General features: G+C 44.7%; 1 protein-coding gene across 6 annotated transcripts in view; it reads right to left on the bottom strand.

The window, feature by feature from the left end:
- The window catches only part of gkup (glucuronokinase with putative uridyl pyrophosphorylase), a 66,423-nt gene that overhangs the window by 17,753 nt on the left and 23,068 nt on the right, over window positions 1-25,602 (bottom strand). For all 6 annotated transcript variants that reach the window (XM_069894798.1, XM_069894800.1, XM_069894802.1 and 3 more), the window contains 7 exons: window positions 21,085-21,190; window positions 19,403-19,482; window positions 15,464-15,532; window positions 14,913-14,973; window positions 11,973-11,989; window positions 10,969-11,026; window positions 4,933-5,025 (listed from right to left, as the gene is read on the bottom strand). In XM_069894798.1, coding sequence (XP_069750899.1) covers window positions 4,933-5,025; window positions 10,969-11,026; window positions 11,973-11,989; window positions 14,913-14,973; window positions 15,464-15,532; window positions 19,403-19,482; window positions 21,085-21,190 — 484 coding nt within the window. The remainder of the gene's footprint in view (window positions 1-4,932; window positions 5,026-10,968; window positions 11,027-11,972; window positions 11,990-14,912; window positions 14,974-15,463; window positions 15,533-19,402; window positions 19,483-21,084; window positions 21,191-25,602) is intronic.

Below are 25,602 nucleotides of genomic sequence, written 5' to 3'. Positions count from 1 at the left end.
TGTTCTTGAATATCTGTGAGACATTCAGGGAAATCAATTTTAAACTGTTGTTCCCACAGATCATCAAGTTTGACAACTGAAATTCTGTTGACATTTACATTCAACGCTTCCAGATCATTATTCATTTTTCCTCCAAATGGTCCATTAATCGTCCATCCAAGCAACATTCTCATGGCATAAGGTCCATAATTTTGACTCCTTATTACTCCTAGAGGTCAAGAGCTTTTGGTACAGCTAATCCAATTAACACTTCGATTTTAGCATCAATCTTAGGTAAGAAAATGTCTTTTAGATAATCCCACTGTTTGATATCATCCTGATAGGAAATATTCTCCTTATTCACAGGCATAGTTTTCTGAGTAAATAAACTTGGAAGATTGCAAAATTCATTACTATTCAATTCAGCAATCTGTTAACTTGAAACTATATTAGTTTCAATGTTCCTTTCATCATTCCTTAATTCAACATTACAAAATGAAGTAGTACTTCCTGGATCAAGAAATGCATAGGACTTCAGTATGAAGCTTCCTTTTTTAGCTTTAACCTGAACAGAAACTATTAAGAGAGCTTTATCACTGGCCCCAGTAAGACTGTTTGTCTGAACTGAAGCTGAGGCATTCTCTTTGAGTGTTTCTTTAGTCTTGGATTCAGATTGTTTGACTTCCTTCTCAACTTTACTTCAGTAACTTGGGAAGTTTCAAACTGCATATATCACAACTGAGTCACTTATTACAAGTTTTGCTGATGTATTCTTAACAAAAGCAACCAAAACATATTCCATTCTTCTTTTAAAAGTTTAATTTCTCGTCATATGACTTTTTCTCCAATCATGAACATTTTTCTAAACCATGCATATCTTTGCAATACTAACAGCTTTCCTGAACAGTCTTATCTTTTTTTCCCTTTGTTTCCATGTTCTTTTTTGTGCTTGTATCTCTTGGTGCATGCCACATTGACCACCACCAGTGGGCTGATATTGCATCTTGGCGCCTCACAGTTCGGCGGGCAGCAACCTCCTTTGAAGAAGACCGCAGAGCCCACCTCACTGACAAAAGACAAAGGAGGAAAAACCCAACACCCAACCCCAACCAACCAATTTTCCCTTGCAACCGTGTCTGCCTGTCCCACATCGGACTTGTCAGCCACAAACAAGCCTGCAGCTGACGTGGACATTACCCCTCCATAAATCTTCGTCCGCGAAGCCAAGCCAAAGAAGATCTGACAAAGCAGTAACAAAAGTACTTTCCTTTGGTTTCTGTTGAGACGATGATTTAGACTTCTTTTCATCTTTAGGAACTATTTCCAAATACAGGTACAGTGTGAACATGCACATGCTATTCCAGGAATTGTACAACATCCTCAAAAATGGCATCCTTTCCAGGATGAATCTTAAGCTCTGCAACTTTGGTTGTCCATAAGTCCTTCAACCTATAAGGTAATTTATTTACAATAATCAACAAATTAGCAAGCAAATTCAGCTCTTGCAAATGTATACCACTTCCCATTGTGTCCTTGGATTTTATTGCTGACCAAGAAAGAATCTTGCCAATGCTGTCTCTTGCAATTTTATGTACATTGCCATAATGATAATGCAATAATTCCTTGTTCTGCATTCATATACTGGCAACTTTTGACTCATTCCTTCACCTGTCCTCCAGTCTACTGTTCCAGGCAATACAGATGGTCTTTAGTGTTTTTAGTAATACTTTCAATGTGATGTCCAAAGGATTTCATGAACATCAGATATTGTACTGGATCTCCATTAAAAACTGGAATTTCCTTCTTAGGTAAATCATATGAACCTTGTTGCTGAGCTAACATAGCAGAAATTTAATTTTGTTTTGCTATGAGTGATAATATATTGTCTTGTCCACCATGGTTGTCTTGTTGTGAATGGAGTATAAGGAACTTGAACTGGTGCCATAAGTGTAGGACTTTGAGTTGTAAGTGATGGCAATAATGGGGATCCTTGGTATGTAAGTGATGGCATTGGTGGAGATCCTGGACTTGTCGCTGGTTCTTCAGCAACACGAAAAGAACATCAGTGGTTGACTATGATCTACTCACATAGTTGAACTATTTTGAAATTTTGAAATGCACTCAGAAGAAATTGAATGTCGCTAGCTCTTTCCACAGGGCAGGTCATTGTCATTTGAGTACTAGCAGCACCATCCGTGGCTCCTTGCTCGAGTATATATGCTTCTTGTGGCTGCTGTACCCATTGATCTGCTGTAATGTTAAGTGCTAGCCCTTTGGGTATTTCATTTTGAGTGATAGATCTTGCAGAAGCCTGAGCTAATGCTTTTACTTTGTCCATATTCATAGCATGTTGTTCCTCAAGCTTTCGTCCTTTCTTTTCTCTCTTCAATAATCTATTTTGTTCTTCTTGCTGAATCTTCATTTCAGCTTCTTGCTTTAGTTGCTGATTGTTCATTTCAGCTTCCATATCTTCTAAAGCATGTCTTTTCTCCACCCACTCACGTTGTGTATAGATAGTAGTCAAGTCTGCTTGCGCATAGTACATAGCTGGTATGCTTGAAGCATGTAAAGCTGTACTTGCTCTAGATCCCTTTGAAGACTTTGAAGATTTTCCTGCACTCATAACCTTGGAAATACTATCATCAGGATTCACGTATGAAATTTCAGATACCGCTGATTGAGTCTCTATCTTCTGCATTTTGCTTGGTACAACACCAGTAGGACTTTGCAACATACATTAATCTGTTCCAGTTCCACTAACCTTTAAGACAGCTAATGAGGCCTGCAGTGCCTTGTGTCCTCTACTTGCTTGATAGTTGAAGCCGCTTCTTCTTTGATGGCTGGCTCCAGTCTTCTGCCAAGCATTGTCGGTGCGCCTTGCTGGCTCAACTCACAACCAAACAGTTATTTGAGAGGAGCTGTTTGCTTAAGGTCTTTAGACCGATGAGACGACTTCTTCTCCATTCTGGACTCTTCACACTGCAGTCTGTCTTTTCCTGGCTCCTGGGAACTGTAAACAAATTTGAATCTTGCTTGGTCCCTTTAAGAGGATTGCTCTGAATTGTCTTGGATCTGTGGTACTTCAAACAAGCTGGCTATATTTCTATTTGTTTGATAGCAAATTTTGGGCTTCCTGACAGATTCTGCACACCAGAGTTGTATCTTATCTTCCCAAGGTCACAGGTGTCTTGCAGTCCTTGACTTGGTTTAAACTGTGCAATTGGCAGACAACAGTCATGTTCTGCCAGAAAAATGGAGTTCTTGTTAAAGCTTGCTTTCAAATCAAGTCGAGTTCTTTCAAACAAATTTTATGAGCCTTTCTTCCAAACAAAATTCATAATTATAATTTTATTTAAAGCAAAATATAGGCAACACTTTCCAAGTTCTAGTATTTTCCATTTTCAAAATGTGTTATCTTCAAGGAAGAGTGAGAACAATATTCCAAATTACTATTTTATTAAACCAATAAACCAAACTTTGTAGATTGCAGCTTAAGTAGCTTTAATTCATTGATAAAATGGATAAACATTTTCAATAACTTCACATTAAGACTTTCATAACGATGAATAAACAAAACATTTGGCTATATTTAAAGACAACAATATTTAACTTCAAAGAGATATGCAAGAAGAAATAAGACGAATTCAAAGAAAATTATCTCGAGCTTAGGTTTCCTTCAGAGTTCATCAAAGAATGAGATGCAGCTCTTAGTCTGCCCAGATATTATGACATATTACATCATAGTCACTATGGTAACACTACAAACAATACTTTTCCTTAAAGAGATAGGCACAAAATTAACTAAGAATCAAATACACAATGTTTTAACCTTTACAGTGCAAGTCTTCAATCTGGTTACCTGGATCCCATAACCTTTGTGCTCTCTCAGCCAGTTCTTGATATTGCATGGAATTGCCTGAAGACTGCCTTATCTAATGATGGCAAATTTCAGTAGTTGGAAAATCCACTTTCTACTTCTGGCTGTACATAATCAAAAATGCTTCAGCCTTTTCTCCAACATTCTTGCCAGTAGGCATTCTTGGAACCTCCTCTTCCAACTAATTGTGCACATCATCATTCACAAACTGATCTGGTAAGATCAGTTTGCAGGGATCTGTTGTAGGATTGCTCTTTCACATGCATGTGGTCCTGTATTACATCTTCTCCAGAAAGGTACCTCAAAGATCAGTGTCTTTGATTCTGCACTGACCATGCTCTTCTGTACCCTTTACTGAGACTGAACTTGACTCTATCAATCAAGTAAGGAGTGCACCAAAAGAAAAGGTTACGGATTATAATGATCTATATTTCTTGGCATGCTCATTGTTCACCTGACCTTAGAAATACCAGTTTTGGGTTCCTGGATCTCTTCTGAACCATCCATTTTAACATGAGTGTATCATCACAAAATAGAAAGGAGACTATCCTCAGTAATAAGTTGTATCTTCAACTCTTCAGGGACCATGCAATGGTCACATGTACCAGTGCAGTAATGGACAGAGAGATTTGCCAAAGGCAGATTGGTTGGGACTAATACTTGGTTTACTACCAACTCCACCTAGTCTGGTGGTTATGTCCTTTAGGATTTGGCTGACACTTGATGATGAATACTGAAGACCTTCATTTAGAACACATTCTGTGCCTTTGCCACTTTCAATGCTTCTTCAATGTGTCCTTCAAAACCAAGGAGCATCGATTTATGAGCTGAAGGAAGGCAGGTAGTAAGAAGGAGAAAGTTTACTTGAACAGAGTAAACAAGTCTTCATTTTCTGGAATCTATCCAAATGCTAAACAGCAATCCTTTTCAATCATCTACCCAATTACTGAGTCTTCAAGGCTTAAAAATGCCTCCATGTCACGATCTTCTTCAGGGTTGAGTATTACTAACCAACTGAAAGTGAAACTTCTTTTACATTACTTGAATCCACTACATAAATGAAATTTGAACTATACCTGGACCACTCGATCCTGGAGACCAGCTGTAATAACCAGTTCTTCAGACTCCACATTCAGAATAAAGTTTGCTCGAAGTGGCTTTGGCAAATCCTGTCAAAACAAACTTGAAATTGGTCTCAAAGATTAAAGGGGATTTACACCATTATTTTATTAAGGCAAAATAAACCAAAGGTGAATTAGTTGCATTAATATTATTAAAAATTAGACATTTTATGGGACAGAGTTAGTCTCCATGGTCAAAATCTAAATCAGCTCAGAGAGATAAATCATAAGGTAAAACTGTACATTTCATGCACAAATATTAGTTGTTCGCAAGGCATTAGATGAAAATGGAACAAGTCTTACCATACGGGCACTCAGCACATCAGGAAAAGTACATCAGTAAATACTGAGAACACAGAGGAAGTCTCCTTGAAACCATTACTCACTGCATGCTCACAGTGGCTGTTGTGCGCATCAAAAGAACCAAAGACTTGTTGATCCAAACCAAGACTTTTATTAACTAAAAGACTGGAGCATATCACAAGTAGGTCAACCAGTCCAGAATGACCTGGTCTGGCTAGGAGCAATCCTTTAAGATCTGCCAGTAGGTGTGGCTACACTCTCAACCAATCACAGTCATCCTACACTACCATCTGTACATATGTACATACACATTGGTGAAAGAATCTGTACTATCACATTCACCCCTTCTTTGAGAACCGACCCCAGGGTGGATGGAGGTTAGGGGCTGTACCGGTCAGGGAGCCTGACCATCCAGCGTGACCGCCGTAGTGCCAGGATTGGGGTCACCGGAGTTAAGTCGTCAGCAGGCCTATAGGGTGCGGCCACTGCTTCACACAATTCCCCAACGGCATTGTCGACAGTCTGGCCTGAGCTGGTGGGGTGGTGCTGGTCCCTCAGTTCAAGCACATGACCTGGGAGAGAAGGAATAGGGGGAGGTTGGGTTAAAGGCACTGCTGCACCTGATCCGGCTTGGGCTAGGTCTCTTACCGAGTCTGTGTCCTGCCGCCCATCCGGGTACTCAACGTAGGCATAATGCGGGTTCGCATGGAGCAGAGTCACTTGGTCAACCAAGGGGTCATTCTTAGAGTACCGGACATGGCTTCGTAAAAGGACTGGACCGGGAACTGTGAGCCATGCCGGTATGGTCGTACCCGACTCGAATTTCCTTGGGAAAGAGAACATCCTTTTATGGGGGGTGGCATTGGTCGCGGTGCATAGGAGGGAGCGGATGGTGTGTAGGACATTAGTGAGCACATCCTGCCAGCGAGAGGTGGGGAGACCTTTGTCCGGAGAGCAAGCGCAACCGCTTTCCAGATGGTGGCATTCTCTCTTTCGACTTACCCATTACCACGTGGGTTATAGCTGGTGGTCCTGCTTGAAGCAATACCACGCTTCAGAAGGTACTGCCGCAGCTCTGCGCTCATAAACGAGGACCCCCTGTCACTGTGGATGTAACTGGGGTATCCGAAGATGGCAAAGATGCTGTGCAGGGCCTCTATAACTGAGGAGGTAGTCAAGTCCGAGCAGGGCACAGCGAATGGGAAGTGGGAGTACTTGTCGATGGCCGTAAAGATGTAGGTGTTATGGTTGGTTGTCAGTAGGGGCCCTTTGAAGTCTACGCTGAGACACTCAAAGGGGCAAGTGGCTTTGGTGACGTGGGTGTTCTCCGGACAGAAGAAGTGGGGCTTGCACTCAGAGCACACTGGGCAGGCTCAGGTCATGGAGCAAATCTCCTCGACAGTGTAGGGCAGGTTGCGAGCTTGGGCAAAGTGCGCAAACCTAGTGACCCCTGGATGACAGAGCTCCTCGTGGAGTTTCTGCAGCCTGTCCAGTTGTATGTTGGTGCAAATCCCCCTGGAGAGCGCATCTTGTGAGTCGTTGAGTTTACCTGGCCGATACAGTATGTCATAATTAAAGGTGGAGAGCTCGATTCTCCACCTGGCAATTTTGTCATTCTTGATCTTACCTCGCTGGGTATTGCTAAACATGAAGGAGACCATGCGTTGGTCGGTCAGCAGCGCAAAGTGCCTGCCAGAGAGGTAGTGTCTCCAACGACGTACTGCTTCGACTATGGCCTGGGCCTCCTTCTCGACAGAGGAGTGTCGGCTCTCAGGACCCTGGAGGGTTCTGGAGAAGAAGGCTACCGGCTGCCAGTGTAAACTCAGACACATCGCTTTCGACTTGGAATGGAATGGACTCGTCGAAGGCGTGCAGCATTGCAGCAGTGATGTCTGATTTGATGCGGTCGAAGGCCGCTCTGGCTTCGGTTGACAGGGGGGAAGGAGGTGGTCTGGATGAGTGGCCGTGCCTTGTCGGCATAGTGTGGAACCCATTGGGCGTAGTAAGAGAAAAAACCCAGGCAGCGTTTGAGTGCCTTCTGGGTGTGAAGTCCACGAGGGGACGGATGCGGTCGGGGTCCGGCATGACCACCCCATTCTCTACCACACAACCTAGAATTGCGAGTCGAGTGGTCCGGAAGACTCACTTGTCGAAATTGTAGGTCAAGTCAGCAGAGTTGCAGTCTGAAAAAATTTCTCAAGGTTGGCATCATGATCCTCCGTGTCATGGCCGCAGATGGTGACATTGTCCAGATATGGGAAAGTAGCAGTCAGCCCGTTCTGGTCCACCATCCGGTCCATTTCCCGTTGGAAGACCGCGACGCCATTTGTGACACCAAAGGGTACCCTGAGGAATTGATACAGCCGCCCATTCGCTTAGAAGGCAGTGAAAGGTCGGTCTTCTCAGCGGATCGAGAGATGATGATAGGCCGAACGTAAGTCAATGGTGGAAAATACTCGGTATTGGGCGATCTGATTCACATCCATGATCCGTGGAAGGGGGTAAGCGTCCAGGAGCGTGAAGCGGTTGATTCTCCCCGTTTTTAACCACCACTACCTGGGCCCTCCATGGACTCGAGCTAGGTTCGATAATGCCCTCATCCAGCAGTATGTGCACCTCGCATGTCATAAATTTCCCGTGTTCATAATTATATTGCCGGCTTTTGGTGGCCAAAGGCTTCCAGTCAGGGGTGAGATTTGCGAAAAGTGCTGGCGGAGCAACTCGGAGGGTGCAGAGACTACAGGTGAGGCCCCAGGGCGCAACGGCGGGTGGCTCAGGCTGCCACTGGCAGGAGGTTTTCAGGGTGGAGTGGTTACAAACAGAGAGCAGAGCATGAGGCCCCCCAAAGTGCAGGGAAATGGTTTAAAACTGGCACTGAAAATCCAGTCCCAGCAGTGGAGGGGCGCAAAATTTGGGAAGGACTAACAGTTTGAAGTCTGTAAACCTGATGCCCTGGACTTTCAGGGTTGCCACACAGTATCCCTTTACCCCAGTCAAGAGCAATCTGGTCGCCAATGAAATTCTCTGTGCAGTGGGGAGAATAGCTAGTCCGCAACGGTGGGCCAGGTCTGGGCGGATAAAACTGTCTGTTGTCCCAGAGTCAAATAAGCAATTGGTACAGTGTCCATGCACTTTAATCAGTTCCATTACTTTTGTGAGGGATTGGGGGAAGTCCTGGTCAAGGGTTATTGATGCAGGGACTTGTAATGTGGACAGTGGAGTCCTGCATGATGACGTCATGCAACGTGTGCGTGATGATGTCACGCAAACGGTTGGGCCTGAAAAAACAGTGTCGGGGAGTTGGTCTTGCTGCCTGCAGCCAAAGGCAAGTGTTGGGGGTCGCTGCTTACCGTCGGCGGTGGGGCGGACAGCGGTGGGACGGTCAGCTGTGGTGGGTCCCCAGTCGGCAGCATCGGGTCCTCGGTCGGCAGGTACCAGGTCGCGTGTCTCCGTTCGGCGGCGGCGGCGTGTCTCCGTTCGGCGACGGCGGCGTGTCTCCGTTCGGCGGCGGCGGCGTTTCTCCGTTCGGCGGCGGCGGCGTGTCTCCGCCCGGCGGCGGCGGCGTGTCTCCGCCCGGCGGCGGCGGCGTGTCTCCGCCCGGCGGCGGCGGGTCCCTGGTCGGCGGCGGCGGGTCCCTGGTCGGCGGCGGCGGGTCCCTGGTCGGCGGCGGCGGGTCCCTGGTCGGAGGCGGCGGGTCCCTGGTCGGCGGCGGCGGGTCCTCGGTCGGCAGGTACCAGGTCGCGTGTCTCTATTCGGCAGCGGCGGCGGGTCCCTGGTCGGCGGCGGCGGGTCCTCGGTCGGCAGGTACCAGGTCGCGTGTCTCTATTCGGCAGCGGCGGCGGGTCCCTGGTCGGCGGCAGCGGGTCCCTGGTCGGCGGCAGCGGGTCCCTGGTCGGCGGCAGCGGGTCCCTGGTCGGCGGCAGCGGGTCCCTGGTCGGCGGCAGCGGGTCCCTGGTCGGCGGCAGCGGGTCCCTGGTCGGCGGCAGCGGGTCCCTGGTCGGCGGCAGCGGGTCCCTGGTCGGCGGCAGCGGGTCCCTGGTCGGCGGCAGCGGGTCCCTGGTCGGCGGCAGCGGGTCCCTGGTCGGCGGCAGCGGGTCCCTGGTCGGCGGCAGCGGGTCCCTGGTCGGCGGCAGCGGGTCCCTGGTCGGCGGCAGCGGGTCCCTGGTCGGCGGCAGCGGGTCCCTGGTCGGCGGCAGCGGGTCCCTGGTCGGCGGCCGTTGAGGTCACGACTGAGAGCTGGTTGGATGTTTGCTTCGTGAGGTAGGGTGAACGTCATTGTGGCGAAGGTGGGTTGTACTTTCCGCGCTCGGCGTCTGCCCCGTGACGTCAAGTGCTGCCGCGCCCTGGAGCCTTCGCTCTCATTGGACAAGAGCTCTGAAGAAGTGTTTGAAATGGAGAGTGGCGATTTGGCTTCACACGAGGCACGGTGGTTTGACGGTGGCAATTTTGGAGCGACAGACTAGCAAAGTGGCCGTTTTTAAGGCATCTGGTTTTTCTCGCCGGGGACTGGGACCTGCTGTGCTTGTTCTTCCCGCAGAAATAACAATTTGGGGTTGCATCGGGCAGCTTAGCGGCAGTAGTAGGGTAGAGAGAGGGCATCCTACTCACATCAGAGTGTGGGGTCCAGCCCCAAGAGTACATGTCCATACTTAAGACTGCACCCTCCATCATCTCTGCGATCCAGATCATGTCCTCTAGGTTTTCTCCCCTGTGCTCTAGCAGGCGCTGCCTCACCTCATTCAATCGAACCCCGGCCACATAGGCATCCCGAATCAGATCATCTGTAGTCTCCGCAGCAGTTCTATCTGTGCAGGCACAGTCCCTGCCCATTGCCCTTAGTGCCTGAATATAAGCTTTACAGGACTCATTGGGCTGTTGCCTCCTTGTAGCAAGTTTGTACTGAGCATATATCCTGTTCACTGGTCACTTGTAGAGCCCTTTCAGCACCTTCATGGCTGGACACTCTGGTAGTCTCTTGGGGACACCATAGTCATCAATATTAGTAGTCGATGGTTGTCCTCTATCACAGCAGGATCAGAGAGCTGTAAGTATGTTTTGAAGCATCTCACCCAGTGCTTAAAGTCATTTGAGGCTGTAGATGACTGTGGGTCGATGTCGAGGCGTTCCAGCCATAGCATACGCTCCATCCCTTCAAAATTTTTTTTAGTTAATAAAATTGTAGTGCGCGTCGAAAGAACCAAAGACTTGTTGATCCAAACCAAGGTTTTTATTAACTAAAAATATCACAAGTCCAGAATGACCTGGTCTGGCTAGGAGCAATCCTTCAAGACCTGCCAGTAGGTGGGCGTGGCTACACTCACAGCCAATCACAGTCATCCTACACTACCATCTGTACACATGTACATATACACATTGGTGATAGAATCTGTACTATCACAGTGGCCAAGGCATTATATAATTGCACATGGTCATTTATTTCCTCAAGTATGAGCCTACATAACTGGATCATGCGTGATGTGCATCTTGATTCCATCCATCTGCCCTAGATCTCGAGGCTACAAAAAAGTCAATCATGTTCAACTCTGAAATTCTCAACTTATCAAAAAAATGAAGGAGTCCCATAAATCAGGAGGGAAAAACTTAAAACAAGAGGGAAAGGGCAAAAGATTAATCTGACAGTCCTTCCATTCATCTTCTCAAACAAATTAAAGTCTGCACATAACTCACCTCATCAATTAAATCATAAAACTTCATCAAGCACTTTAGTGTAGCTGAAACAATAGCACTGAAAAAAGAAAAAAAAGAGTATGATGAAAACAAGAATATGTGAAATTCAGAATATCTAGCCCCCAGAAGGATAATGAGAGTGGACACATAGGAATGTCATCACCTACAAATCCCACCTTCTCCCCCGAACTCCATCCCCCCAAACTCCATCTCCCCCCAAACTCCATCCCCCCCCAACTCCATCCCCCCCCAACTCCATCCCCCCCAACTCCATCCCCCCCCAACTCCATCCCCCCCAACTCCATCCCCCCCCAACTCCATCCCCCCCCAACTCCATCCCCCCCAACTCCATCCCCCCCCAACTCCATCCCCCCCCAACTCCATCCCCCCCAAGTCCATCCCCCCCAACTCCATCCCCCCAACTCCCACAGAATCCTGACTCAGAAATAGGTTACTATTTGTTCTTTGATGGAATTTCTAAATCTGCAACTCCTTCCCTAATAACAGTGTGGGTGCATTGCCTGTAGGATTTTCTGGCCATTTAGGAAGGACTAATAAGTTGGCTCATCGAGTGATGCCAAGATTTCCCAAATGAATGAGGATTTTTCATATATATATTTATAAATTGCATTCCATGAAATACATTTTTTTCTTAAAAAAAAATGGAAAAACGAGAAAATGCATGACTCATTATATCAGAGGCTGTAGAGTTTAGAAAAGTTGGGAAGAGAAGTGTGCAAGATAAATTTTTAAAAGAAAATTCTACCAGCTGTAATTAGGGCAATATGGGAGACAAAGGAATTAAAGATCCAAATAAAAATTTCTACTGTCTAAACAGTTTTATATCATTGTTTCCATAAAGTCTCTAATGTGGCCAATTTCTAGGAATTTCTGAACTCCAGGTTGATAATTAAATGAGCTGGCATTCTTTGCAAGAAGACTGAAGCCTCAGGGCAGAAATTGAGTAATAAATATCTGAACCACAGTATTTTGTTAGCACTGACCTGCTTCCAGCAAGACCCTGTAGAAAAGAAAAAAAGACAGAGAAATGAGTGTGTGCTTCCAAACTGCCCCTCAGGATCCAACTTATGTTGTAAATAAATGAGGCACACAGACTAGGTTTACCAGTTTGTCCTTCATCTACTTGTCCACAATTATTACTGCTCCAATTTCTTCACAAATGATTAAAAATAGTAGTTCCCACTTACCAAGCACACTGAATTATACTCAAGTCAAGATAAGTTTATTGTCATCTGATTGCATGTACAACCTGATAAAACGGCTTTCTCCAATCCTGGTGCAAAGCATGCAGATACACAACCAGACATAACACACATACAGATAAATAATACATATGCAGGAGTATTTCATCTAAATAATTAAATATCGTTTTATGAACATGAGAGTCTCAGATGGTTAGTGTGAGCAGTTCCTTTGGTTGCTCAGCGTTCTCACTGCTCGTGATAAGATGATGTTCCTCAGCCTGGTGGTACTAGCCTCTAATACTCCTGTATCTCTTTCCCACCAGGAGCAGCTGAAAAATGCTTTGCGCAGGGTGGAAGGGGTCCTCAATAATTTTGCACACCTTCGTCAGACCATGATCCCAGTACATCACATCGACGGAAGGGTAGGGAGGCTGCCATAATCCTCTCGGTGATCCAATTCTCTGCAGTAGCCTGCTCCTGACAAGTAAGGAGATGTTAAGTATCCACAATAGGTCACTAGTTAAGTGAACTCCAAGGAACTTGGTGCTCTCTATTCTCTCTCCTCAGAGCTGTTGATGAATATTGGAGGGTGGTCATTCCTGGTCCTTACCTTATAACATGTTTGAGAAATATAATAAAATGCTGGATATTAGAAAGGGTCAAGGAAAATCTGGTCACAGAACTCGGAATTGACAAGACAGAAGCAAAGTACTTTGATAAAGCAAGGATAAAGACTGCCAAATGTGGGTGAAAGGATAGAGAGAACACAAACAGCTAATGAGGGGAAAAAAATGTCAAATTGTGCATTGTAGAGTGGGAGAAAATAGAGGAGGGATGGGTGAGGTCACAAAGAGATTTAAGCATAGAGGAAAGAAATGTAAAAATCTTCAGACAGATGTCCAGCAACAATCATAGAAAGAGTAAATTATTGTAATAGATTAAATGTATTGAAGAAGCTTGGGTGATAGTGAACAAACCAAGTAAATGAAATCACTGACAAATATACAGTATGGAAAATGGTTTAGGTCAAAAACATACAAAACTGACATGTATGAAGTGACCAGTTGGTCTCCTATGGGATAAAAGTCTAACTGTCTCACAGTCTGATTTTCTTTCAGAAGTACAACACGAAAATCTGCAGACACCATGGGTGAAGTAAAAACACAATCCTTGAGAAACTCAGCAGGTCAAACAGTGTCCTTTATATAATAAAGATTAAAAATACATAACCGACCTTCATCAAAGTATGGAAAAATGTGGAGAGGCGTCCAAATAAAAGAGTAAGGCAGGAGGTAATAGGTGGAGAAGGGAGAGAGGGCACAGCAGCAAGAAGAGGGATGTCCATTAACTCACCCCTTACCTGCATCTCCTCCATTTCCCACTCATTTTCCCTGGCCCCCCATCTGCCCCCCTCCCACCCCTCCAGCTTCCTCATCTAACACATTATCCCAGAATTTCCTCCACTTACAAGAAGATCTCACTACCAGACACATCTTCACCTCTCCTCCTCTCTGCCATCTATAGGGACTGCTCCTTCCATGACTCCCTTTTGCACATCCCTCCCCATCAATCCCCTCCACCTTGGCACCTTCACCTGTGGCTGCAGGAGGTGCCAAACCTGCGCCCACATCTCCTCCCTCACCATGGTCCGGGGCCCCAAAAAGGCCTTTCAAATGGAGCAACACTTCACTTGTGTATCCACAGGATTGATTTACTGCATCCAGTGCTCCCTTTGTGTCGTTCTCTGAGTCTGGATGCAGACTGGAAGGTTGTTTCACTGAACACCTTCACTCCGTCTGCACCAGTGACAGAGACTTCTCATTAGCCAACCATTTCAGTTCTGTGTCACACTCAGATGTCTATCCATGGCCTCATAGACCCTCCAAGACCACTCATAAACTGGAGGAACAATACCTAATTTTCCCTCTGGGCACTCTCCAGCTGGATGGCATTAATTGATTTTTCTGGTTTCTACTAACCTGCTCTTCCTTTACCCCTCCCTTCCCACTATCAACTCTTCACCATCTTCCATTTCTGTTCCTCTAGCTATCCCTCCTCCCTTTGCTTGCTGCTGTGCCCTCCCTCCCTTTTCCACCTATTACTTCCTGCCTTGTGATCTCGCCAATCCCCTTACCCTTTTGTTGGGATGCCTGTCGACATTTTTCCATACCTTGATGAAGCTATGTATTTTTATCTTTGTTATATAAAGGGCACTATTTGACCTGCTGAGTTTCTCAAGCATTGCATTTTTACTGATTTTATTTCATTTGCCCTGTACTCTTGGTCTGATGGCTCATCTCCAAAACATTGCTGGATTTGCTTCACGCTGTACGTAAAGAGCCCAAACCAGAAATGGAAAAGTGAGGAAGAGGGTGGAGCATCTATCCAGCATAAAGTAGAGGGAGCTCCTGTTCCAATGTGCAAGCTCAATGAAGAAAACTCGTGAATCAAAAAGGTATTCAACTTCAATAAACAATGAAATCCAATGGAAATAGTTCCCTTCCAAGCTACTTAATTGATTACAGGATTTTATAGCATTGAATCTGACCGTTTATTTCAGCTATCCCTTTTGGCACATCTTTCTGTTCAGCTGCAAGCCTGCAGTTACCAGTGAATATACTTCTCCTGGCCCAGTGTCCCAGACTCAACTCGTTCTGCTTTGGCCCATATACTCAGCTTGAAATGTTATTCAGATCAAAGCATGAGGAGAAAATACCAGCAAATTCCAAACCTGCTCACCACTTGCCGTGGTATATTAGTGTCATACTTCAGAGTGAAGTTTCGTTTGGCCAGAGCGATTCTGAAAGATAGGAATATCAGATATACCAAAAGAAAAAAATTAATTGAACTGCAATGAAAAAGAAATAGAGTCTCATTCTTTAAAGTCAATAGAATTTCATTTTTCTTAAAGCAGAACCATAATGAGACTGGTAAAGAAACCTAACATTGCTCACGTTTTCAAGGCATCATAATGACTTACTGTGGTCACATATGGATTATGGTCAGTTACACACCTTTGAAGGATAGCCACATGAAAAGTACTAGAGCTTAAATGCAAACTGCAAAATCCAATAAACAGCCATGTGATAAATGACCATGTAAATGTTGGTCAGGTGACAGAGGAGGAGAGAGGAAGAGAAAACTACTCTCTTTCACTTCAACTTAGGCTCATACATGTCCAGCTGACAGGAGAAACAAAAGTTCTGTTCAACATCTCACTATCAACACATATATCCATATTATGATCCATTGCATCAAATGAACAAAACCGATTCTAAAGCTCCCCTTACCCTTGCTCGGAGCAATACTGATAGAACTGTTTGCAGGTTGCTTGAAGTAATCTCAAACCACCCAGATAGCTGTAAAAAGAGACTTCAGTTAAGCATTTTGTTTTTTCCCTACCCCACAGACATTAAACCCCAACCATCCACATCCCAGCTTTCCAAGTAACTTTAAGACCAGCATCATTGTTAAGTGATTGAAAATTGATTCCTGCCCATTTCCCTTAACACTCTGATGAATATTTCCAGATTTATCCTGCTGGATCAGCATCTATTGGTTTATCCATGATGGTTCCATTACTGGAATACATAAATTCAGTTCCTACCACAGAAATAAAAGTGGACAATGCTCTGAAAAGTGACTATAAATACTATTTAATTATTTTATGGATACAGAGATTTATCTCCCTCATTGAGGAAAGGAGACTATCAGATTTATTTGGCCTTGGTTTAACAAACCTCAAATTAAATGCTGTGTTGTTGACTCTTCATTGACAGAACAAGCAAATGGAAACAATCACTACATCATCAGGTAAGAAACTACAGTTTTGCCAATGTCTACCCCTTTAAAAAGCAACAACTTTGACTCTTCATTTATCCCAAAGAAGTCCATCCCACTTATGCTCCAAGGTTTCCCAGGTTATTCATGAAGAGAAAAAACAAATTTTCTGTTTAACTTATCAGTTCGCAGTCTAACCTAGCTCAATATTTATTCACTGTTCTTTAAATTATACTGTATTCGATGGATGGAATGATTGGGAAAATACACAATGTATACTTCCCCAAATTGTGGGCCAAATGGCCTGTACTGTGCTGCAATGTTCTATGTTCAATTTGTGCACAAGGATGGACTTTAATGTTGAGAATGAATTATGCTGCCACATATCTCAAATTGCTGGTACTGTTACAACTGCTCTACTCACTTCATACCTGTGACTGTGTCACTCGGTACAACAATAACACCATCTACAAATTTGCTGGCGATACCACAGTAGTTGGTTGTATAAAGGATGGGGATGAGTCAGCATACAGAATGGAGATTGAAAACTTGGGTGAATGGTGCAACAACAACGTTGCACTCAATAGCACCAAAACTAAGAAGCTGATTGTTGACTTCAGGAAAGGAAAGCCAGAGGTCTACAATCCAGTGATCATTGGGGGATCAGAGGTGGAGAGGGTGAGAAAATTTAGGTTTTTGGGAGTCACTATCTCAGAGAATCTTTCCTGGACTGAACCAACCAATGGCATCACGAAAAAAGTACATCAGTGTCTCTACTTCCTCATGCGGAAACCCTGGCAAATTTCTACAGATGTGTGGTGGAAAATGTGCTGACTGGCTGCATCATGATCTGGTATGGAAACACCAGTCCCCCTGAGTATAAAGCACTCCAAAAGGTAGTGGACACAGCCCAGGACATCACAAGCAAAACCCTCCCCACTATTGAGTACATCTACAGGCATGCTCTGTTCTCATTGATGACATGAGGAAAGAGGTCTAGGTGCCACAAGACTCACACCACCAGGTTCAGGAACAGCTGGTACCCCTCCACCATCAGACTCCTCAATGACAAAATCAATCAGGGACTCATTTAAGGACTCTTAATTGTGCACGTTATTGATTTTCTTTTGTTCTCTCTGCATTGCATAGTTTGTTTATATTCGTTATCTGTTAACAGTTGTTTTATTTGCTTACATGTTTATGTTGTGTAGTTTTTTTTGCCCTACCAATTTAGTGGTAATTCTGCTGCACCTGCAGGAAAAGGGAATCTCTGGGTTGTATGTGATGTCGTGTATGTACTCTGACAATAAATCTGAATAAGAATAAGAAGACTTGCATTACGAGGAGAGGGTGGATAGGCTGTGGCTTTTTCTTCTTGGAGGATGGGAGGCTGAAAAGTGACTTTAAAGAGGTATAAAAAATCATGAGGGGAAAGGATAAGGTATATAGACATTGTCTTTTTTTAAATCCCCAGTAAAAGAAATCTAAGTTTAAGTTTGAAAGGGGAAAAATATAAAAAGGACCTGAGAGTAACCTTTCTCACAGGGGGGAGTGGGTATAACCTGCCAGAGCAAGAGCTGGAGGTGGGTATAGTTAATAGGTAGTATTTAAAAGACATTTAGACAGATACAATAATACTAAAGGTTTAAATCAACCATTTTCAACAGGGTCCATATGGTCCCCCTGGGGCCACAGCACATTAAAGTAGAGGCCTTGTTTTCTTTTCACTTCATTAACATAAATTTTTTTATGATTTTTGTGTAGTCGGTAGGAGAGAAGTATGGAAGAAACTACGGAAGGGGTTCATAAATTTTGAACAGAGTCCTTGGGGGGAGAGGGGTGGCATAGCCAAAAAAAGGTTGAGAATGGATGATTTAGATGAATCTAGACCAATCTCAGATATATGGGTCAGCTCAGGCAGACAACTTGTTAAGCTTGGACAAGTCAAGCTGAAGGGCCTGTTTCTGAGCTTTAAGATTGATGCGATGCCCAAGTTATTTTCACCACACACTAGTAAAGGTCACAGAATCATGTAAATAGGCACCACAGCCCACTAAATCAGCACCAACTGCCCATTTACATTAATCCCATTTTTTATTCTCCCCGCATTCCTACCCACTCCCTCCAGATTCTATCCATGCAGCAGGGACAATTTTCAGTAGCCACTTGCAGTTACAAACCCTCACCTCTGAGAGGTGGGACAATAACAGGGAGAATGTGCAAAGTCAGTTCAGACAGCAAGAGGTCCGGATTGGACCCGGGTCTCTGGTGCTGTGAGGCCAATGTTTGACTTACTACACCACGGTACCTTACAGAAGAAGTATATGTACATTTCCACAGAAGAATGCAGTAGCTTTTTAAACTACCTATCTCATCTCCTATATGTAAAATAAGTTCACAGTAAACAACATATTATGTAACTCACCTCAACTCAAAATTTGCTGGATAAATAATCCTACTTTTAGTGAAAGACTTTTAATGTTGTTTCAGCCAGCTATTCAGTTGACAGCAGGGTTAAGTTCAGTTTATAAGGGTTGTTTACTGCAACTAAACCAGCTGCCTGCCCTATCATGTTTCTAATGCATATTAACACATTGTCCACAATATTCACGTTAACATTTTGTACAAATTGTAAGGATGCCAAGTAACCACAAGCATCTAGAGAGATCAGTGTCATAAACCAAATTGCACAGAACAAGGTCATTTGGTTGATCACACTTGTGCTAGCATGTTAAAATGTTTGTATTCCATTGCTTTTCCTCCAGCAATCTTGCATTTATCCCCTTTTAACCTTTTAGAATGTAATCCTTCCATCATTTGTTTTTCTTTCCAGATTCAAAAATTTGGTGATTGAGTACCGTAAATATTCGTGTATAATGCGTTTCGTGTACAATGCGGACCCCCCCCCATTTTTGAGGGGAAAAGGGGATAAAAATTTTACCCCCATGTATAATACGATCCCCCTCCCCTTGCCCACCCGATTTGTGCTGGCGTCTCTCTCCCCCCTCGCCCGCCCAAGTCACGCTGGTGTCTCTCCCCCCCCCCCGCCCGCCCAAGTCGCGCTGGCGTCTCACTCCCCCCTCGTTCACCTGATTTGCGCTGTCGTCTCTCCCCCCCCCTTGCCCAGCCAAGTCACGCTGGCGTCTCTCCTTCCCCCCCCCACCCCAACCTAGTCGCGCTGCTGATAATCTTACTGATCGTTAAACCTGGCAGAAAAAATTGTTAAAATAATAACCTCATGTATAATGCGATCCCCTACTTTGAGCTTGAATTTCAGTACAAATGTTTTTGCATTATACATGAATATTTATGGTAAGCCTCCAATCATCTCCCTCACCAGATTCAAAATAATACATTATGATGCTGAAGTAGAATCTTTACTTTACAAACGGCCAATTTCCAGTGGGAAAATAATTTCCTACACTGAAAGAAATGTTCGGGATACAAACCCTTCCTTTTGACTGATCCCATGCAAGTCTTGCAAGCTACCAAACTCTGTTGGGTCATTGAGAGGATGCGGTATCAGCACCTGGGGAATTCAGAAAAAGAAAGACAATTGCATGTATAAGAGCACATTTTGTGTCAAATTCTCAATTACCATTGCCCTCATAGCTCAAATTTCATTTGCTCAACTCTCCTCTATTTCAGTGAAGTAATGCTGTCCCACTATAGTTTTCCATGAGCAGTCGGTCTTGCAGATTCTAACAAACAAAATTCTTCCTGTGGAAACCTAGAGAGCATAACTATCAAGTGGATGTCTTGATTGTGATATGTGAACCTCACCCACTTTTTATCCACCAAATAAATGTTTACAGACACACAATTTATTGCCAGAAAATTTTACTTATTTATATCACGTGTTAGGTCCCACCTATATTGCAAGGTCAACTGCAGACTTCCTTGTTTAACTTCACAAAATGAGACTGAGTTTCAGAGAAGGAAAAATGGCTGAAAAGTAATATATACCTTTATTAATTGTGGAAATCTGCCAATTATTGACAGTCACATTCATTTATAGCTGTAAACCTGATTTAAAGCCATTCTTAAATGTTTAAATAAAAACATTTGTTCCTGTGATGTATTTTATCTGAAAAACAATAATTTTTCCTTTCAATATACATTTCTTTGATCAGTGTCCTTCATTGCTTAATGATGGAAATTTGACTGCTTGGACCTGTTGGGAGAACAGGCCCCAGAACTGGCCTGGAGATCAAAAACTCTGGAAGTGGGGGAAGAACAGACAATAGAGCCCTTTTGTTGCAAAACACATTTTTCACAGCAATTTAGGGTCGGTCGATCACAATGAACACAAGCTTAGTACATTCCAAAGCCCTCTGCTGCTGGTTGAATAATTTTGAAATGAGCTTACTGTCAACTGGAAACCCCTTATGTTACAATCGTAAGCAGGATTCAGAAAATACAGGGGAATATTCAGCAACACCTGTCCCATTCCCTCTTTGCTCAGTCTCTGCCAATTCGTTTCCACTGAGCCCGGCAGCTTTTGTCCCTTTGGTGTATGCTAATGTGTATATTGCTGCAAGAAAATGCACTGTCATAAATATTAATTTTACTTCCTTAAATAGGAAGTCTAAATTTCAATTTGAAAATCAAAAGGGGGAACAATTTGCACAGTTTAAACCAATTTTAATGCACAAACATTGTGGTCTACCAGAGGGCAGAAATAAGAGAATAGCTAACCCACTTCATACAAAATTTTCTTTTTTAATAAACTGTGCTGGAGCAACCTTGAGATTTCAATGCTGGTGCTTTGGGGGGAAAAAATGTTTTTCTATTGTACCATGCGTCTAATTTTGGGGGGAACACGATCACATTTTGTTTTAGTTAGATATACAGCCCTTCCAGCCCATGTCCAGGCTGCCTAAATACACCAATTAACGGACAAATCCTGAGAGGAAACCAGAGCAGTGGAGAAAAAATCCACACAGACATGGAGAAACATACAAACTCCTTACAGATAGTGTTAGATTTTAACCAGGTTGCCTGGTGCTGCAATAGCATATGCTAATAAGATAGCTTTTTCATCCTTCAAACAGTTAATAGTGCTTCCATTTGCTACTAGGCACATTTTATGCCGAATACACTGCTCAAATCATGCATAGGTTTCACTTACAACTCTTTTGCTCTCATATATCGTCACATCAGCCCAGAAGTTAGATATTGTCATTGCAATGGTCTTTCCATAGAAGCCATCTGATGGATTTCCCATAATTCCAACCCTAAATACAAGGCAGTAACAATATGAGGCCAGCATTCTTTCAAACAGATCTGGAACATTAAGCACACAGCATTTAGATACACAAGAGGCTGGATTGGAGTGGAGAGGTATATAAAAGAAGTAAAGAATTTGATATACCATCAATAATTCACAAAAGGCTGAGTAGTGAAACAATCAGGTAGCTAAGACTGGAACACTATCAAACAACCATCCACCTCCTTGACTGATCAGAGCAAAAATAAAAGGGTGGCATGCAAAGGGCTATGGGTAGGATCGGACTCAGGAGGCATGATCAGTCAGTAGCAACCAATCACAGTATAACAGTGGTTTACCACATTCACCCTTCCTTTTTAGGAAGAATCCTGTTGGGTGAATAAAAGAGAGTGAAACAACTATACAATATATACATTTACAGATTAAGTCTATACGGGGGTGCCACCAGCGTGGCAAAGGTTGGGGGGTGGGGGTGGCTGCTGTAACATCATGATCGGGTTGAGGAGTTGGCCTGTTAACAGATCACCAAGGGTGGTGGGGGGGGAACAGGTGGGGGATGTAAAGGAGTGTGGTGCTGGTACATCATTGGAAGCAATAGTAGCCTGGGGTAAGGGGTGGTCAGCTACAGGTTCAGGGACCGGTTTGAGTGGGGGAGAGTGTTGATGGAAAGTCAGTGATGATCCTGACTGTGCCAGGTCTTGGATCGAAACAGTGTCTTTTTGCCCATCAGGGAAGGCATAAAGGCATATTGGGGGTTGGTATGGAGTAGGCGGACCCTCTCAATCAGTGGGTCAGTCTTAGATTGCCTAACATGCTTTCAGAGCAGGACAGATCCCGGTGAGTTAAGCCAGGTGGACAGCTTAGTCCCTGAAGCAAACTTCCAAGGGAACGCTACCATCACACAAAAGTGACCGAACAGAGTTAAATGCATCTGGGAAGTCTTCTTGCCAATAGGAGACATGGAGACCCTGTGACCTCAGTGCCAAGAGGATGGTCTTCCAGACCGTGGCATTTTCCCTTTCCATTTACCCATTACCCTGGGATTGTAGCTGATGGTCCTGATCGTGGCAATCCCCCTGGCCAGCAGGTACTGCTACAGCTCATCACTTATAAATGATGTACCCTGGTCACTGTGGATAAAGCTGGAGTACCCAAAGAATGCAAAGATACTATGGAGAGCCTTGATAATAGTGGCCATGGTAATGTCAAGGCATGGGATGGCGAATGGGGAAAACGGGAATATTCATCAATAACAGTAAAGAAATAGATATTCCGGTTGGAGGAGGGGAGGGGACCCTTGAAGTTGATGCTGAGGCCTTGATGAGATGAGTCTTGTCCGGCTGGTAGATCTGCAGTTTGCATTTGGCACAGACCTGGCAGTTTCTAGTCATTGTCCAAACCTCCTCGACAGAGAAAGGTAGATTCCGAGATTTGACAAAATGGAAAAACCTGATGACTGAGGTTATTGTGAAGAGACTGTAGTTTGTCCTTTTGAAGAGTAGCACAGGTTCCATAGGATAGGGCATCTGAGGGCTCTTTAAGTTTGCCAGGTCTGTAGAGGATATCATAGTTGTAAGTAGACAGTTTGATTCTCCACCTGAGGATTTTATCATTTTTTATTTTGCCCCTTTGTTTATTATTAAACATGAATGCAACCACTCGCTGGACTATGAGAAGAGTGTACTGTTTCCCAGTGAGGTGGTGCCTCCAGTGGCGAACTACTTCCATGATAGCCTGGGCCTCCTTCTCGATGGAGAAGTGTCAAATCTCAGGGCCTTGGAGGGTATGTAAAAAAAAAAGGCGACAGGCCTGCCTGCCTGGTTGAGAGTGGCCTCTAGGACAAAGTCAGACACATCACTCTCCACTTGGAATGGTGTTGACTCATCTATGGCATGCATGGTTGCCTTGGCAATGTCATCTTTGATGCCTTTTGGGCATCTTTTGTCCAGGGAAGCATTGTAGCTATGGTGGAACGGGGTACTGCAGGCATGACCTCACTGCCTTCTGTACCTGTAGCTCCACCCCGTAAGATCCCGAATAAAGGCTGAGAGCCCTAGTCTCTTCCCTCATATCTGCCTTGGACATGAGCCATCACCATGTAGAGGCATGCCCAGATTTTCTGATTAATAAAGTTTTTGACTACTTGCTTCATGTCTGCGGGTGGTCATTGATCGTGCCATGGTGGCTTTGACCAGGGCCAAATCTTGTCCACGTACTTGGGGACCCATTAAGCATAGTAAGAGAAGAATGTGAGGTATCTCTTCAGAGTTTATAGGATATACAGGAGGGGCAGCTCCATCAATGGACGCATGCAGTCAGGGTTGGGACTAATGATGGCATTCTCAACAACACAGCCAAGGATGGCCAGTCGTGCTGTCCGGAAGACACATTTGTCCTTGTTATAAGTCAGGTTCATGCATTTCGCTACTCAAAGGAACTTGTTGAGATAGGAATCATGGTCCTGCAGATCGTGGTGCAAATGGTAACATTATTGAGGTAAGGGAAAGTGGCCTGTAGATTGTAGCAGTCCACCATGCGGTCCATTTCCTTTGGAAAACAGAGACTCCATTTATGACGCTGAAAGGGATCCAGAGGAAATGATGGAGATGTCCTTCGCCTCGAAAGCTCTATGCTGGCGGTCCTCCGGGCAGACTGGGAGCTGGTGGTTGACCATATCGGATATGCAGGGAAGGGGGTATGCTTTAAGCTGCGTATAATGGATGATAGTCTAGCTGTAGTAAATGACCATCTTATTCTTTTCCCTGTTCTTGACCACCTGGGCCCTCCAAGGACTATTACTGGCTTCAATGACGCCCTCACCCAATAACCACTGGACCTCCTATTTGATAAACGCCCTACTTCTGGTGGCTATCAGCTTGCAATCGGGAGTGAGGATGGTGAATAGGTGGGGGTCAACCTTGAGGGTCATGAGGCCACATATCGCATGCCGGGGTTTGTCTGAGAACTGTTCACCGCAGATGGTAAGGGAGGGGGGGGGTGGGGGGAGGGCCTGTCAAATTGCAAAGTGACCTCCAGTTGGCATTGGAAGTCCAGCCCCAGTAACAAGGGGGCACAGAGCTAAGGCATGATGAGCAGTCTGAAGTGTTTGTACACTATGCCTCCAACAGTCAGGGTCACTAAGCAGGACCCATGGATGGCTGAGGAATATAACTCTGATGCGAGAAATATCCTGTGTTTGGCGGGCCATACTTTAAGGGACAGACTTTTAGCAATATTGGGATGATAAAACTTTCTGTACTCTCGCTATCGCATAAACACTTGATAACATGCCCATTTACCTAGACGTCCATCATGGACCTGGCGAGTTCATGTGTGATGGATCCCAGTATGGATTCAGCATCCAAGACTGTTGGATTCTCCCACTCCAGAAATGACCCCCCTCAGCCCTAAGATGGTGTTGGCGTGCAGACCAAAATGGCATCTCCCATGATTTGCACATGGTGTCGCTGGAATTGCAATGAAGATGACACCGATTTCGATGCCCGGGGTAGTGAAAGGCGGCAGGTGACACTACTGGGTCTCGCAGGTGATATAGATTGGTAGACTTTGGCATAATCCCCCCCTTTTTACGGCACCGCAACATCGTGCATCCTTGGCAGGGCAGCATTTTCTCAGGTGAGTGCCCTGCCTGCAAAAGTAACAACTGGAAAGATTGCCCACGATGGCTGCCGAGGTCAGGACATTAGAGTATGGGACCAGTCACTTGCGGAGTGAAATGATGCCCCATTCCAAGAATGGCAGAGCCCGTGGCGACTAAGTGGCCAAGTGGTCATCAGAGTTCTGGAGGGCCACCTCTAGTGTCTCTGTAACCTCGACCACTCTCGTCAAATCGAGAACGTTTTACTCCAATAATAATTGCCAGCATATGTACCTGGAGTGGGGGCCGGCAACGTAAGTGTCTCTAACAAGGTCCTCGGCACTCTGGGCAGCGGACACAGGCTTACAGTCACAGGCTCTGCACAGGATCTGGAGGACCCGCAGGAACTCAGCGTTAGACACATCAGGGTGTTGTTTTCTGGTGGCCAGAAGATACCTGGCATAGACCTCATTAACCTTCGGGCGATACTGGACCTTGAGGATCTCCAACGTTGAACATGGGGTTAACCTGGGGTCTGACCCACAAGAGAAGCAGTCTCAGCCAATTTGCATCTGTGGTGATGGCGTCCACGGCTGCTGCCAATAAGTCTTTGAAGCATCGTAGCCACAGCCTGAAGGTATTCGGGCATCCTGGGGTCGATGTCAAGTTTCTCTGGTTTTATATACAGTTCCATACTCCTTTGAAAAGTCTTAGCTATTAAAATTTTTGTTCCATCAATAATTCACAAGAGGTTGAGTAGTGAAACAATTAGGGTTTTAATCTCTAAATACTATCAAAAAACAATCCACCTCTTTGAGTGG

The sequence above is a fragment of the Narcine bancroftii genome, chromosome 8, assembly GCF_036971445.1.
Source record: "Narcine bancroftii isolate sNarBan1 chromosome 8, sNarBan1.hap1, whole genome shotgun sequence".
In the NCBI taxonomy this organism is placed as follows: domain Eukaryota; kingdom Metazoa; phylum Chordata; class Chondrichthyes; order Torpediniformes; family Narcinidae; genus Narcine; species Narcine bancroftii.
Note: the sequence above shows the minus strand (reverse complement) of the source record. Positions and strands in the feature narration are given on the sequence as shown.